The following is a 16935-nucleotide window of genomic DNA, read 5'->3' on the forward strand; positions in this document are numbered from 1 at the left end:
GATTTGTCTCGCTGTCAGTCTATTATGGGTACCTGCTATCCAAGTCCCTCCAGCAAAAATTACCTTTTTTCTTTTTTTTTTCCCCCTTAATTTAGCCATGGCTCATGGCTAGATGAACAGAAATGAGGAAACTTCTGTTCTGTGAAGATATTATCACTTACCTAGATAATAAATCTATTCCTACCATGCAAATGACTGGCCTCCTTTGGGCTAGAAAAATATTTCAGCAGAGCAAGGAAGCAGAGACTTACTGACTTTCTCTGCGAAGAATTTTCCTCTAATTGTTCTCACATTGGGCGAAAGCTGTTAAGCAACAGAAAGGGATTTAATTTTACTGATAGAAGTATAGAGAAGAACATCTACAGTTAATTCTATCTAGAGATACTAGTAACTAAGAAAAATAGTTTACTGATGATATATATATTACCAAATAACGCATAGCTTGCATTATTAGTTTTGAGAAGATTATAGGTGATATTCATGGAGAAAACATTAAATTGTTTTATTAGTTTTATGTCTCTGGTTCCAGTGTTAACTGAGTCAGAATTTGATGATTGCCAAGAACAGGCGAGAGGAGCAGGACAAGGCACTGCTTGTTCATTTGGATTCTTATTCTGTAGGCTGCGCGTCTCACCACAGGTTATGAACCGTTGTAAAGTCTATTCCTTCAGAACTAGTGGGACTGCAGATGTCACCAGGAGGAATGAGCTCTTGATAAATATTAACACAGCTAAAAAGTAGTAAACATTTTCATTTGAATTACCTTGAAGCCGTGTCAGACAGAGACTCTTTCTGTTACTGAGTGTTAAGTGAAATGAAGAGAAAAGCTTCCTTGATTATCAGCTGAGTCAGTCAACTGATTACAACTGGGCACCAAGTATTAATTATTTAATTTTGAAATATGTTTCTGAGAAAATCTGATGAACCACTGGGGAAAAAAAAAGGTAACTGAGAAGAATACATTTTATTTTATGCCAGGAGCAGTGCATGAAGAACTGAGAACAAAATTAAAACCATTTGTCAGCTCTTTTTTTTCAGTAGGTAGCTATTTTCCAACTTTGAGATGGCAAATGTTACAAATGTGAATGCTCAAATGGTAGAGCATTGCTTGAGCAACTGAGGTATTTTATTTTGTGCATCATAATATATTTCACTTTGAAATATTTTAATATTCCTTGGTTTTTTTTAATTAATAGTTGGCCATGAAACATACAAAACCCCCATTCATTGTCATTTTGCTTCTAGAGCTAAAAAGGAATACAAGATATTCTGGAAATCTTAAGTTGTCAAAAGTGAGATGGAGGCTTTTGTTAGGTGCTCTCTTGTTTTTAAAATAAGAGATGTATTATTTTTGTCTTAACAAGGGAGGGTTTCCCTGTCCCTTGCACTTTGAATCTGGAGGGATGATGGTATTGTAGCACAGAGAAGTCGGTATTTGTTGTTTTCCCTTCCTCTCTCTCCTTTGTTGGCTGTCAATTTGCTTTAACTGTTGTTATGGTTTCAACTATTTTTAAATTTTTTTTTATAACAGCTCTGTCAGCAATAGTAATAAAGTGACTTTTGGGAAACAGACTTCGGTACCGATGCATAAGGCCCTCTATTAATCTATATTCTCAGATCAGGTCTCCTGAGTTGCTGTTCTTTCTTTGAGTACCAAGCAAGCTCTTTGCCCTGATGTTTGAGGGCTTTTTACCAAGAAGCGTTTTCCTGGGGAAGAAACATCTAAGTGGAACTTTGAGATCAGGCCTTGATTGCAGGATGAAGTGAACTGGAACATACACGACTTTGTTCAGCCTTTCTCCAGTCCTACTGCTTAGACCCTGTGGGGACAGGATGTGAGCTTGTGTCTGTGGTTACCATTTATGTCATTATTTCTGATTACAGCCTTGCTGTATGAGATAAACTTGTGTGTTCTGTTTTGAAGGAAGAAACCCCAGTTTTAAAATCCTGAGATGTGCTTTTGGTTATGCACCTCTAGGGCAGTAAATCCAGAAGGTTACAATAATTAGTATCAGTATTTGGATTCAAGTGTCGAAACAGGGACCTAGTGTCAAGTTTGAGTCTAACAAATTAGGCTGTATCTATCCCTGATTACCGGTTGATGCCCTTTTGAGGTAAGAGGGCAAGTTGTATGGTATTGAAGACTTAGGAATTAATTGTGTTCTCCCACTTCAGCAAAATCACAGCTGTATCTATAAAAGTTTTTACAAACTTCTTAAGCATGGTTTGGATCTAGACTACAAGAAGTTTTTAGGAAATGAGGAGCTGTGTTAAAAACATTACCGTGTTCTTAAGTGATCTTATTTTCATTATGAACTTTTGAAAATGTACAGAACTCCTTTGTTAAAATCATGTGTATTGTGGTTTAAGCCCAGCCAGCAACAAAGCACTGCAAAGCAGCTTCTTCCTCTCCCCCACCCCCGGTGGGATGGGGAGGAGAAAATATAGAGAAACACTCGTGGGTTGAGACAAGGACAGGGAGGGATCACTTACCACTTATGGTCACGGGCAAAAGACAGGCTCAACTTGGGGAAGAAACAAAATTGGTTACCAACCAAATCAAAACAAGGATAATGAGAAATAAAATAAAATCTTAGGACCCCTTCCCCCTGTCCCACCCTCCTTCCCGGCTCAACTCCACTCCCGGTTTTCTCTACCTGTTGCCTCAAGCCTTCGAAAGACTGGTTAACAAATGAGAAGGTGGGGATAGCTTAAAGAAAAAAACAAAACTAAAACATGAGAAGTGTGATATGCTTGCTATTCAACGACTGTTTAGTGTACTAAAGGTGAAGCTTATCTAGTTTAAGATTCTGCTTATAATAGAGGATGCTTAAGGAGTGTTTGGATAATAGTCAAGGCACCAGATAACGGACATTTCAGAGTCATAGACTTGCTAATTAAGGACATACATCCTCCTTCCCCATTGAGAAAGTAGGGCTTGGCTAGAGAAACAAAGCCCCTGGTGTTCTCAGATGATGAATGCCCACCAAAGGACAAAAGGAGTAGGGGTATTCCCCAAACGACCACCCAATACCACCAGAGACCCCCGCAGGTGCAGACGACTCTGGGATGATCACTCAAGAGACCAACATCATGCTTGCTCAAAATAATGAATATGCAATAGTTAGGTGGAACATATGTATTAGATAGGCATGGTGCTTTAACTAGAGTGTGTAAGTATGGACTGAAAACCTCAGCAGGTGTGCTCAATTAGTGGAAATCTTCCACCTTGCACCCTGCGCAGAATAAAGCAATGTCTCCTCTCTAAACATACTTTGTGTGTTTCAGGAGTCACTTTCTGATCAGGTAACAGTTTTGGCAACCCAGGTGGGGCTTTAAAACCGGATTTCAATCAAGGCTTGCTACTGCTGGAGGAATCGCGAGCTGGACTCCAGCGCGCATTGGGGTTTTTTTTTCTGGGGCAATTTCCTGGTGGGTGGTAAGTGATCGATTGGAACTGAGGTAGAGATATTGCTATTTTGATATTATAAAGTGTATCTGTTTAAGGTACAAATTGGTGGATTAATTGCAGCTGCTGGTTGGAGGTATTTTATCTCTCCTGCGTTAGTACAGTGACGACTGGTGCAGGTAGAGAGTTGGGTTTGGTTTGGTGTGCTTGTATTTTTGGTACTACTGGTTGTTTTAAATTGTTGTATTAGGTTATATTGGAGAATATTTACAAATGGGAAACTCGGCTTCCTCTGAGGAAAGGGGAATAATTAAAGCTTCACTGTTGGGTTGTATTTTGAAACATTGGAACAAGTTTGGTGGGGATCCCCTAACAAGGAAAAAATTAAGAGTACTGTACTCAGTGGTGGCCAGAGTATAAATTAGATGATGAAGAAAAATGGCTGGAAATGGGAACTTTGAATTATAATACCATTTTACAGCTAATGTTTTTTAGAAGGCAAGATAAGTGAGATGGAATCCTATATGTGGATATGTTCTTTGCTTTAAGAAATGATTATGAAACAAGAAAGAAATGCAAATTGTCAGTATTTGATTAAAACATGTTAATGAGTGACAATATCTCAACTGATTGAGATTGCTTATAAGGTGTATAATAACAGAGAAGAGTTGGGGGGGGGAACTAAAGGAGAAACTAAAAGATCAGAAGCAAAAGGCTGCTGTTTTAGCAGCAGCATTTACTCAAACACAAACATCCTCCAGGGGAAGGGGTTTCCCGAGAGGACAGGGATGTGGAAGGGAATGGGGAGGAGGGGGAAACATACTTGGTCTCCCCCTTCTCCCCCTATCCCTGAGGCCGATTTACTAACGATTGGTACAGAGGATTCTGATTGACGGGGACCAGGCGCTGAGCCCCAGCCAAGCCCCTGGTTCCAGTCAAGCTGGGAAATGAAATTGTTAAATTTTTAGCAGATACAGGGGCAACTTATTCTGTGTTAAATAGCTGTAAGGAACCTATGAGTAAGTTCTCTATGTCGGTGGTTGGTGTCATGGGAAAGCGAGAGATTAGGCGTGAATTTTTGTATATGCCAAAATGTCCATTACCTCTTGTGGGACGAGATTTACTAAATAAATTGGGAGCACAGATAACTTTTGGAAAAAAAAACCCCAAACAAACCCAACAAAATCCCCACAAAATTCAAGTGCATATTCCTCAGAGTAATGCCTGGAGAGCACACATTTATGTTACAGGAATCAATGGAAATCAAGGACATGTAGAATGAACGAGTTGAAATCTCCTCCAAAATTATGGATGTGGTGGTCCCCTTAGTGCGGGCAACAGAGAGGCCTGGAAGAGCTAATCAGCTGAACTGGTGAAAGTGGAATTAAAACAGGGAGTGAAGCCATTCTAGACCTAAAAGAGGCCTTTTTCTTTATTCCTCTGGAAGAGGAGAGTCAAAAAAATGTTTGCCTTTGAGTGGGAGAGTCCTACAACGGTATGCAAGATGCAGCTATGTTGGACAGTACTTCCCAAGGATTTAAGAATAGCCCCACCATTTTTGGTAATGTAGTAGCGAAGGAATTGGAACAATGGCAAGGTAAGAACTCATTAATTACCTTGCTACAATATGTGAACGACATCCTGTTGGGGGCAAATACCTTTTGAGGGGTGTAAAGAAGCAACTATTAGTTTATTGAACTTTTTAGGGCTGGCTGGATATTGAGTGTCTCAGAAAAAGGCGCAGATTGCACAGAAAAATGTGACCTATCTTGGTTTTGAAATTTCTTAAGGAGAAAGAAAACTGGGGATTGAGAGTAAGGAAGTGATTTGTCAGATTGCCCCACTCAAATAAAAAAGAGTTAAGAGGATTTCTTGGAATGGCTGGAAGGTGTTGCCTTTGGATGCCTAACTTTGGATTTGTGGCTAAACCTTTGTATGAGGCTATTAAAGGACCAGGAGAAGTGTTGGAATGGACTCCAGAATGTCAAAAAGGGTTTGATGATGTAAAGGTTGCTCTTATAAGGGCCCCTGCGCTAGGCCTCCCCAGTTTGACAAAGCCTTTTGAGCTTTATGTGCGTGAACGAGGACATCAAGTGATGGGAGTCCTTGTGCAAACTTTTGGGGACTGGAAAAGACTGGTAGCTTACTTTTTGAAATGACTGGATAGTGTAAGCTCTGGATGGCTGGGATGCTTGAGGGCGTTAGCTGCAGCAGTGATATTAATACAGGAGGCACCAAAGTTAAACAGTGATTCTCTGTCCCATTGTTATGTGCCTGTCAGGACCCAAACTGGACAGACCAGGGGGTTTAATTTGAAATTCCCTCGGGCTAAATTAAGGTGAAACGACACCAAACAATCAGTTAAAGATTTTATTTATGACAGAAGCAAACGAAACTGGGGAGGCGTGGTAGTAGGTGGCAGGGTTTCTCACAACAGGAATTGGGAAAAGACTACTTCTGTAAACCCGGTAACCATATACATCAATTCAGGGAATAAGGAGATCCCTCCCGTTGAGTCACGAGGTTCAGAGCAGAACCCCTTGCTTTCCAGACTCCTCCTCAGAGAAGGGCCCCGGGGCGGCTGGATCTACTTTTAGTCTCAGACTTGGTCAACGGTTTATATCTTGAAATGGATGAGGTGTAGGGACTGTGGAAAAGGAAAAGGAAAGAGAGAAGAAGACAGAGAGAGAGAAAGGAAGAGGGGAAAGATTTCACTGGTCCTGGGTCCAGTGTTGGTTCGGTCAGCTGAGAGGTCCAGTCCCGGTGGGCTTGCGTACCCGGGGCTTCAGTTTGTGTCCTTTTATCATCCTTGCTCCTCCTTCAGGCGGACACCCAAACTCGTCAGGTGAGCCTTTGGGCTTGGGGGTCGTTTGGGGAGTAACTTCTCCTTCCCTGCAGACATGGCCGTTGTTTGATCTTTGTATCAGAACAGCTTATCAGAACAGGGAGCTGCGCACCCTCCAGCATGCCCTCCCCCTCCTGTTGCTGATGTCTGAGCTGATGGGGTTTTCACCTTGGTTCCTTGCTGTGCAGGGTTTGTTTTTAAGCAGAACTTGCCTCAGCACAGTGTTTGAGACATTAACTCTTTCAGTCTCTCACAGTGCCACATGCAGTTATAGCTGTTTTGGAACAAAAAGGACATCATTGGCTGTCTCCAAGCAGGATAGTACAGTATCAAGCAATATTGCTTGAACAAGAGGATGTGGTAATGAAAATATCTAATACTTTAAATCCAGTGTCATTGTTGCCCTCTCGAGAAGAAGAAGGATTAACACATGATTGTTTACAGACCATCGAGCAAATATATTTTAGCTGTCTAGATTTAAAGGACTCCCCTTTACAACATCCTGATTGGGAGCTATTCACTGACGGAAGTAGCTTTGTAAATAAAGGGAACAGAAGGCCGGGTATGCTGTTGTGACTTTGGAGAAGGAAATAGAAGTGGAACCATTGCCTGTCCTATAATGAAGGATAATGAAGGAGCTAATGGAAAGAATGCATAAAAGTATACACATGGGAGTTGAAGCTTTGCTTGAGGCAACCAGACAATATGCTGTGGGAATTAATATGTTGTTAGTAGCTAAAAGGATTGTACAGAAATGTGAAGTTTGTTTAAAGAATAATACTAAAATTCAGAAAAGGGCCCCCTTAGGAGAGGTAAAAAAAGATTATACACCTGGAGATTACGTGAGCCAGGATCTGTAGAATTAATAGGGAGACAGTATCTTAAAGAGTATGTGGTTTCTCTAGGGAAGGTTCTCTCTTCTCGTAACAGGTATCTACAATTAAGGACACCTTTGGGCCTGGATACTGCAGTTCATGAATTTCAGATACCAATTCCACATTCCAGCAAAAATACAGGAGAATGGGGAATTCTTGCATTGAAACAGCTGCCACTGGTAAACTTAAGCAAAAGCTTAAAAGTAAATGCAACTTGCTACCTCATATGGAACAAGACATATATTCCAGGTAGCAATTGAGACAGGTTTATCTTCCTGTTATACATAAACTGGAGGACTTGGGGCAGAAGAGTTTGAGCTACTCCAAAGGTTAACTGTCCGACACCCAAGGATCCAACAAATTGGAGAAGCCCCATGTAAGATAACTGGCCTGAGACATATGGTCAAAAGATAGATAAGAACCTTAGTCCGTGGTGTTTTGAATGGACAGGACAATTTATAAATACTAGCAATCAGTATGATGAGATTATCATGAATCCCAAGGATGGAGAATATGCCCCTGAATGGAATTGTACTAAAGTGTTCAACTGCTCTCATACGGGAGTTTTGAAAAACGTAACAGGGGTGGAAAAAGCACTGCGAATTGGATGTCAGTGTCAAAATTTAATTGTAGAGAAACAAGACGTAGTCCCAAGAAAAGGGACTATGTGGATATCTCAAATTGGATAAGGAACATTGTTGTATCCACATTCCCAATGTGACTGAAGATCTTAATAAACAAATTGACCAAATCAGGGAGGTGGCAAAAGGGACCAAAGAATTGCGAGAAAGTGCTGAAAAGAATTGGATAAACAAAATTCTACAAAGCATAGGTGGATGGTCCCTTGTAGGATGGTTTGCTAGTTTGCTCCAAAGTGTCATTATTACAATAGTAGTGACACACTGCCTCCCCTGCAGTGGCACAGGGGGACGGGGAATGGAGGTTGTGTTCAATTCATCACACATTGTCTCTGCCGCTCCTTCCTCTTCAAGGGGAGGACTCCTCGCTCTTCCCCTGCTCCAGTGTGGGTCCTTCCCACGGGCTGCACTACTTCAGGTACAGACTGCTCCAGCGCAGGCTTTCCCATGGAGTCATGGCCTTCTCTGGGGCATCCCCCTGCTCTGGCATGGGTTCCTCCACAGGCTGCAGGTGGGCATCTGCTCCCCTGCTCACCTCCATGGGCTGCAGGGGGACGGGACAGCCTGCTGTCTCACCATGGGCTGCAGGGGCATCAACCTCCTCCGGTGCACCTCCTCCCTCTCCTTCTTCACTGACCTCGGTATCTGCAGAGGGATTTCTCTCACATTCCCATCTCCTCCCCTGCTGCAGGTTTTCCCTTCTTAAATATGTTATCCCAGAGGTGCTAGCACCATTGCTGATGGGCTCAGCCTTGGCCAGATGTGGGTCTGACCTGGAGCCAGGGAAGCTTCTAGTAGCATCTCACAGGAGCCACCCCTGCAGCCCCTCCCCTGCTACCAAAACCCTGCCACACAAACCCAAAACAATGCATAACAGGGGCTGTTAGTTTTGGGGAAAAAAAAATGCTAATAATCTGTCATGATACAGAACTTGAATTACTTTTCTTCAGTTTAGTGAGGTATTACAGGCAAATGTAATCAGTTGAAAAATCAGAATCTGATTCGCAATCTTTTCCTTACTCTACTAATGTAAATGGTATCTGTTTGAATCGTTCAGGTTGTTCCAGAAGATGACATGCTAAAGATAAAAGCAGTAAATCATATCAGTCAACTTGACTTTTTAACTAACCCTTTCTTGTTGCAGGCTGGTTTTCATCTGTGCAATCATATCTACAGCATGTGCTTGAATATAATGCTTTCCTGATATCCATGATGACATGCTTTTGTGCATACACATCTGAAGAATACTAGGTGCTTGAAAGTGGGCGTCCAAATCTATAAGCCTGTGAAATACAGAGTTGCTATTGATATTTTTTCACAGAGTATGCTGAATTTCTACACTGCAAAGGGAGGAAGTTTACTGATTTTGATGAAGTTCGTCAGGAAATTGAAGTAGAAACAGATAGAATAACAGGAGTGAACAAAGGCATTTCTTCAATTCCTATCAATTTAAGAATATATTCTCCACATGGTAGGTAAAATCATTCTACTTCAGATTTCTGTCATGTAGCATATTATGTAGCTCTGTCTATCTATCTCCTTTTGTATGTGTTCTCATTGCTCAATCAGAAGTCTTCTGGCATGAAAAAACTTCTGAGACTGAGTTGAACCAAAAGTGGATATGTATCTCGAATAATCCTCAACTTCTCCTGTCTTATGAAACCATTCTACAGTGGAGAGCTGTTGCCACTAGAGCTGGGCAGAATGCAGACTCTCTGTCCCATTTAATATTCTCGTGATTTAAAAATACTCACTCTGCATTAGGATGAAACGAGTCTTTCCTCCAGTACATACACTGTTAGATAGTAGCTCACTCGTAAAGATAAATAATAGGACATGGGAGACTTAGTGGCAAAACTTCTTTTGGCCACCCACCATTCCCTTGTCAGTGATCTAGAAAGTCATTATGTCTCCCTGCCCTATTGGATGTTTATTGTTTGCTGCCACTAAAAATATAATTAGACAATAATGGTGTTTGAAGCTGCTTTCTGTTGTAGACCCCCAGTACAGATCAAACTTAGTTCTTCTGGTTACCATCTGCCCAATTTAATGAAGGCAATCTAGAGAAAATGTTTTGCATTGAATCTGTCTCGGGTACGGGAGAAAAGTGGTATGTTTCGCTGAAGCACTTTATTTTTCTAACCACCTCATCTGATGTCTTCACTGCGAAGCAAAGGACAGAAAGATTAAAGTAAGAGGAGTGGTAATGAAAGAGATGCTGAACTTCCATTTGGTATACCATGAGCAGCCTTGGCTCTAAACGTACATCCCTGGGCCCTTCTCTGCCATACAGATGTGACATAGCCAACTGGAGAAGAGTTGAACTAAATGCCCTGCCTCAAAGCGTGTTTGTTGAACATGCTGACTCCTGGTGAAAGTGAAAATTTCCCACCTAATGCTCTTAATTTCTTTTATGAAGATCAGTCTTTTAGTTCAGCAACTGTTGTCTGTATTAGCCAGACCCCAAATATACTTCTGGCATTTTGTTTCTAGGAATCGCATTTTTCTCATTTGTCTAAAGGATACCCTGTTACCCCAGTACTGGCTGAACAAGCTAGGATGCTTCTAGTTGGCATTGTGGCCTGTACTGGGGAAATCATGCCAGAGCAAAACAGGTTTTCTTAATGCATAAATTTTTTCATGTTTCTTACTTAAGAAGTTACAGAGTAAAAAAAAAAACGCACAACAAAAACCCAAACCAGCAACATACCGCAAAACCGCTTAACAACAGTTTTGCTAGGTAAGTTAGGCTAGCTATTGACTTTTTTTGGAATTTCTTAATTGGAGACACTGTTGAAAACATGGTTGTCACAACCTGTGCTGGACAGACCAGGGAGGGGTCGTGGTCAGTTCGGAATTCCCTTGAGCTAAATTAAGGTGAAATGACTCCAAATGATCAGTTAAACATTTTATTTATGGCAGAAGCAGCCTGAACTTGGAAGGTGTAACAACAGGTGGTGTGGTTTCTCTCGACAGTAATTGGCATCAAACTACCTCAGTAATCCATGTAACCCATGGTAACCATGTATGTCAATTTGGGGAATAAAGAGAGCCCTCCTGTTGAGTCACGAGGTTCAGAATGGATCCCCTTGCTTTCTAGACTACTTCTCAGAGGAGAGCCTGGGGCAGCTGGATCCACTCCTAGTCTCAGACTTGGTCAACAGTTTTATGTCTAAAGGGATGAGGTGTAGGGATTATGGAAAAGGAGAGACAGACAGAGAGAAGGAAAGAAAAGAGAAAGATTTCACCGGTCCTGGTTTCACTCAGCCTACAGGCCCAGTTCCGGAGGGCAGGCACACGAGGGGCTCCTCATGTCTGCGTCCTTTATAGCCCAGTTCCCGCCTTTTCTCACACCCCTCCTCGTCTTCTGCACGCCGCCCATAAGGACTTATATAACCCTCGCTCTTGTGTGCAGGTGCTGTTGGGGGGGTGGTTGCGAAGGGTCCCTCGGGCTGTGAGGAAGGGGCCGTGAGCCCCTTCCTCAAATAAACTTTGCATGACCTCTGGCCATATGTGGTGAGCTGCCCCGCTCAGCCTAGCAGAACAGGGAACTGCGGAGCTGCCGGCTTGGCATGGCCCGGCCTCTGTGCCATGTTCCCAAGCGGCTTCAGCTTCTCTACAGGGTTCCTGGTTATGCAGAAGGTGCCTCGCTGCAATGTTTGAGACATTAACCCTTTCAGTCTCTCACAATGGTCAGAGAAGGACTGTATTTAAAAAAAAACACAAAACAAAAAACCTGTTTTGGGTTGATTTGAAAGATACAATGGGAACAGTCTGTTGTCTTGTGCTCCTGTTGGTAGAAAAAGCTCAGAAAGCTTCCTTTGTCTAAGAGCCTTCAAAGATATTCAATATAAGTATCATTCTCCTATGCCAGTTGTAATGTTTAAAGTATTAAATAGTACTAATAAATCTAGAGGTGAAAGACCAACAGGGAAACAACTGTACTTTTCAGATTGTCAGGCATTTTGTTTGAACCATTGACAATATTTATATACCTATAAAGGTAATTGTGTAGGGTTTTATGTGACTGAAATTTGCAGCTGTAGATGTGTAGACGTCTTTAAACATGTCTGGTGTGCTAACCAGTTTAATGATCCTGTGTTTTCCATATAGTATTAAGCCTGACTCTTATTGATTTGCCGGGAATCACTAAAGTGCCAGTAGGGGATCAGCCTCCAGATATTGAGCAACAGATCAGAGACATGATAATGCAGTTCATCTCTCGAGAAAACTGTCTGATACTGGCTGTGACTCCAGCTAACACTGATCTGGCCAACTCAGATGCACTGAAGTTAGCTAAGGAAGTAGATCCTCAAGGTAAGGATGACTGAATGTAACCACTTTTTGTTCTCAAGTGTAGTAACATAATTGGAAGTGATAGATGAACTCTTGTGTGAAATATTATTTATAATGTATAATATAGGTGTGTATACATGCATTCTCATATAGGCTTCTACATTGCAATAACTGTTTGTTAGCTCAGTATCATTCAGGTAATGATGCTGTAAATGTATTTTTAAAATTTTGTGACTGTCTCTTATAAGCAAGTGGGGCAATGCCTATCTAGAAATTTTTGTAGTACCTAGCAAATGGACCATGGTGCTCGTGGGATTTCTGGATACTTGCATCATGAATTTTATACAGTCATATCATAGGAATGCTGAGCCTTGTTGAAGAGATTTGAGGAACAAATTTCAGCACTGGCAATGATGCTCCCTTCTTTTCCAGACATACCATAGCTTGCAGTTGTAGCTGATATTGTATGATACAAGCTTTGAGAACATCACATATCTGTTATTGTATAATTGTAAGATGTAATTGTTCTTCGTGAATATAAATGATTTTTCACTATCTTTTTCCTCCTGCCTCCACCCCGGTCAGGCCTTAGGACCATTGGTGTGATCACAAAATTGGATCTGATGGATGAAGGGACAGATGCAAGAGAAATCCTAGAGAACAAACTGCTCCCTCTTCGTAGAGGTGAGAATGTTCAGTTGCCTATATTCTTTGCAATCCAGAAGGTTTGGATAAGGGTGGTGTTTGGGAGTCCTGGAGGTGAATTAAAGGTTATGCTGGACTTGATGAGTTCCTAGCTTTTATCGTTAGCTATTCAGCAAACATAAAAGGCAGTTGTGCTAAAAATATCCTGCAAGTAAAGTAATTTTTTTTTCTGGACCTGGAAAATACACTACATATTCCAGAGGAAGCAAGAAATGTCAGGACAACTTGTTAGCCAATTTTCTCTTCTGTGCCAGGTTACTGTTGCTTGTAACAAAAGAGTCATTTTTTTCTTTGCATGTGACAGAAGCAAGATTTGGTAATCTCACTGTAAACAAAGTTTTGACCCCTTCCAGAAATTTTCCATGTTATTGTTCTGGCAGCTACTGCCACAGGTGCTCATACTGTTAACAATATCAAGAATTTTGATTCTAGTTACAATTTATTGAGGAGACCACCATCTTCTCCCATGGAGCATGTTGGTCAGGAAACAAGAAGAAATTTTTCCTGCGTTTTGCTAACATCCTATCATTTATCTATGTAGACCTCTGTGTGTGTGTTTTGATTTTGTTTTGGGATTTTTTTTGTTTGTTTATTTTTGAAGTGATTTCTTTGGGGTACACCAAAGTTTCAGGTATTGCTGTATCTGAATCGGTGATTTAAAAGGAAGTGTATCTGTTACACATAAACAGGATGAAGAATTTAGACACTGTTAAGGTCATTACGGTACTTGTAAACAATATCTGAAATGCCTAAATTGGAAAGTTTTGTCTGAACTGAGGCAGTCTAGTTCTATTTAATATGAATTCAGTAGTTCAGGCACGTTGCCACGACACTTACCCGTCGGTTTTGTGTTGTTTTAGGTTATATTGGTGTTGTAAACAGAAGCCAGAAAGACATTGATGGGAAGAAGGACATAAAGGCAGCTCTTCTAGCAGAAAGGAAATTCTTCCTTTCTCACCCAGCATATAGGCACATGGCAGATCGTATGGGAACACCTTATCTCCAAAAAGTTCTAAACCAGGTAAAACCTGAAGCCTTTGTGGTGAAAGACAGCTTTTACAATGATAGGACCAATATAAATTCTTTATTAAAATGAATATTGGTCAGTGAACCTCAGTCTTTCCTGCTTTTGACCTTTTTAGTTTTCACAATGTAATAAAGCTGTATATTATACGTAGCATATGAAAACTTACTGTGAGATGTAGTTTCTGGCTTCTACTGGCAGTTCTGCACTCCTCTGTTCTCTTGAATACTGAATATGAACATAAAAAATGAGATTTTGTCTCCCTTCCTAGAAGTATACCATCCTATTCCTTAATTACCACATTTTTTATAGTTTAACAGGATTTTTAGAATTCAAATTTAGAAATTAGAAAAAAAAAAAGGCATTTATAGAAGTCACGTATCCTGAGAGTTCACTGTATGTCTGTACTTTAACCTGAAAATCTACACTTTATTGTAGTTTTAGATAGACACTGTACTGTATACTAATGATATAAATGACAAATACAGTAATCAGAATGCTTTGTTCACACTACCTTTATTTTTGCCCAAACCTTTGGTTTATTTCTATGAGTCCATGCCAAACTGTGTCAGATCACAGCTTCCTTCAGCAGGAAATAGAGGTCTATTTCCCAGTTACTTGAAGGAGAAACCTATAGCTTACTGTCCTAAAGAAGACACTGCCTACAGCAGACTTGGAGAATTATATAAGTCTCTTCACCATTTTGTGTCTTTGGGTATTACTCTTTTCATAGCGCCATCCCTTAGCTTGAGTAGCATGTGACTCTAATGATGATACATCTCAGCAAGTTTGACGAGGACAAGATCAAGTCATGCTTTCCTCTCTAAAATTACTGGTGATGTATGATTTTTTTTTAACTTAGTTTATCAGCTGACCAGTGTTCTTGGCATTCCTACAAGTCAAACTTGATAGTGTTTTTTCCAGTTGACTGTCAAATTGCAACCTTTGGTCTATAATAGACAAAGAACAGGTCAGCTTGGCTTTGTCCATTTTAGACAGCAGCTGGAAACAGCAGAAAAGTTATTCATTAAGGTAGGAAACTAAGTGGCTGGCCTGCTTAATTTCTTGCTACAGTGACTTCACAGCTGTAACTTGACAGCCAGGTTATGGCATGCTCTGGACTCACCCAAAAAGAATGCTTACGCCATTTATTGGTGCCTCAGAACCAAAGTCTTTAGCAGGATGCAAGAACTTGCTTGTATCCTGAAATTTTGTTTGTGTTTAGGATATTTGCCTCTTTTTATATCTTGAAAGTTTAATCCACGTCTTAGTTTTGAGACTGAAGCGTAAGCTGCATATACCTTTGGACTGTGTTATCTGTCCTGATTTGCATTAGTTTATGTACTATTAACTTTTTTGTGAGCTGTTTCGTAAATTTACCTATTTCAGTATGAACTGTTAGTCCTCTGTTGCTGTTACTGCTTGTAGAATATTATATATGGGAAGATCTGTTCAAGTTTCGTCCCCAGGATATTAAACACCCATTAGTGTTTGTGGTTTCAGGGAATATTTAAATTTCTCTGCATCCACAAGGTGGTGCTCCAGGGAAACTCCAGCTTTTGATTTTGTGCCTGTCAGGTCTGCTGAACAACTTTTGAGTTTACGTATTTTGGTATATGATATTCTTAATTTATAGCTTGTCTGATTGGGGTCGGGAAGAGGGTTTGCAGCATAGTGGAAGAAGTCCACTTTGGTTTTAATCAAGGAACGGGTATAATGCATGAGAAATTTATGGCACAGGTTAAGACATCAATAGTGCTGTCCAAACACATTACAACATATGTGTGCAAAAGTAAGTGAGTTAAGTTAAACACAGAACTGGTAAGCCTTTTTCTACTCTCCTTCAATTTATTTTCCAGAACTTTTAGGTATATTTTCAGAAATGAAAACTGATAGTCTTGAGTGGTAGAACCTTTTTCAGCCAAAAATCAAGTGTTTAAAAAAGGTAAAGTTCTATAATCGTTAATACGAGGGCAAAATCTCTTCCCTTTAGTACGCTTTGTACAAGGGAGCAGAAGTCACATGGAGGTGATTTTTCCGGATGGTGGGAGAGTGTCAAGCAGGTAATCTGTATGTCTACACTTACCTCCATCTCCGTTCTCAATGGGCTGTGGATGCTGAGAATCTCTTCCTTGTCCCACATTGCCTTGTGGCTGTAAAGTAAAGGAGTCGTCATGCTGAACAAGTATATAGGGAACTGGGAAACACCCTTAGGAAAACCAGCAAAATGGGAGTGGTGGCATCAATGCTGAGTGATGAGAGGTCATTTCAAATGACATATGTAAAGTGTGTAACTTTTTCAGGTGTAACTAAACAAGTATGTAGTAACAGGGCTCAGTGAGTGAGAGGACGAAGGAATTTTTCAAGCCTCCTTATAATGTGTATGCAAAAGGGATATTTTGTTGTTCTTTAACAGTCTCCATTGTTTCAAAGATCAAAAGGAACTACACTGGTAAACTAGCACAGGTCATGGCTGATATGCTTGGCAGTCAGAAGGAAATGGTTGTGCTCTTGCTTTCATCTTTGTTAACAGTATAAAAGGACTTTTATTTGCTTTTTAGCAACTTACCAATCATATTCGGGATACCCTGCCAGCCTTCAGAAGCAAACTCCAGAGCCAGCTGCTTTCCATAGAACATGAAGTAGAGGTATACAAAAACTTCAGACCAGAAGATCCAACCAGAAAAACAAAAGCCCTGTTGCAGTGAGTGTCTAGTCTTTTGTCTGCTTTTCCACTTTGTATAGGTTTGTTTCACTTTTTTTTTTCTTTCTAATGGGTTTAAATTTAAAGATTAAGATACGGTTAAGGATTCTGTGTGCAAAGTCCAAAGAACTCTGTGCTTGATGTTCCAGAACACTTCATTTACTGTACAATTTCAGCAGAGTTTTCCCTAAATTAATTTTAGTAATCCTAGAAAAGAGAGAAAGCAGAACAGGAAAAGGTACAAAGATGGGCAACATAGATGATCAAAGGTAAGAAACTGCTTCTGATTGTATAGACACATTCTTCAGCCTGCCAAAAAGATGACCTCAAGCAAGTCAGGAGATTGTGTTAGAAGTCTATAAGATGAGGAGTCTGAAAGGAGAACAGAAAATGCCTCTTTTTTCAATATAAAATCTTGGCTATCCAAAAGAACTTGAAG

General features: G+C 40.6%; 1 protein-coding gene across 5 annotated transcripts in view; it reads left to right on the plus strand.

Annotated features, from left to right (window-relative positions):
* DNM3 (dynamin 3) overlaps positions 1-16935 on the plus strand; it is a 190947-nt gene that overhangs the window by 26185 nt on the left and 147827 nt on the right. For all 5 annotated transcript variants that reach the window (XM_069789847.1, XM_069789846.1, XM_069789848.1 and 2 more), the window contains 5 exons: positions 9089-9238; positions 11881-12084; positions 12649-12747; positions 13629-13789; positions 16354-16496. In XM_069789847.1, the coding sequence (XP_069645948.1) occupies positions 9089-9238; positions 11881-12084; positions 12649-12747; positions 13629-13789; positions 16354-16496 (757 nt within the window). The remainder of the gene's footprint in view (positions 1-9088; positions 9239-11880; positions 12085-12648; positions 12748-13628; positions 13790-16353; positions 16497-16935) is intronic.

Source organism: Haliaeetus albicilla, chromosome 8 (genome assembly GCF_947461875.1).
Source record: "Haliaeetus albicilla chromosome 8, bHalAlb1.1, whole genome shotgun sequence".
NCBI lineage: Eukaryota > Metazoa > Chordata > Aves > Accipitriformes > Accipitridae > Haliaeetus > Haliaeetus albicilla.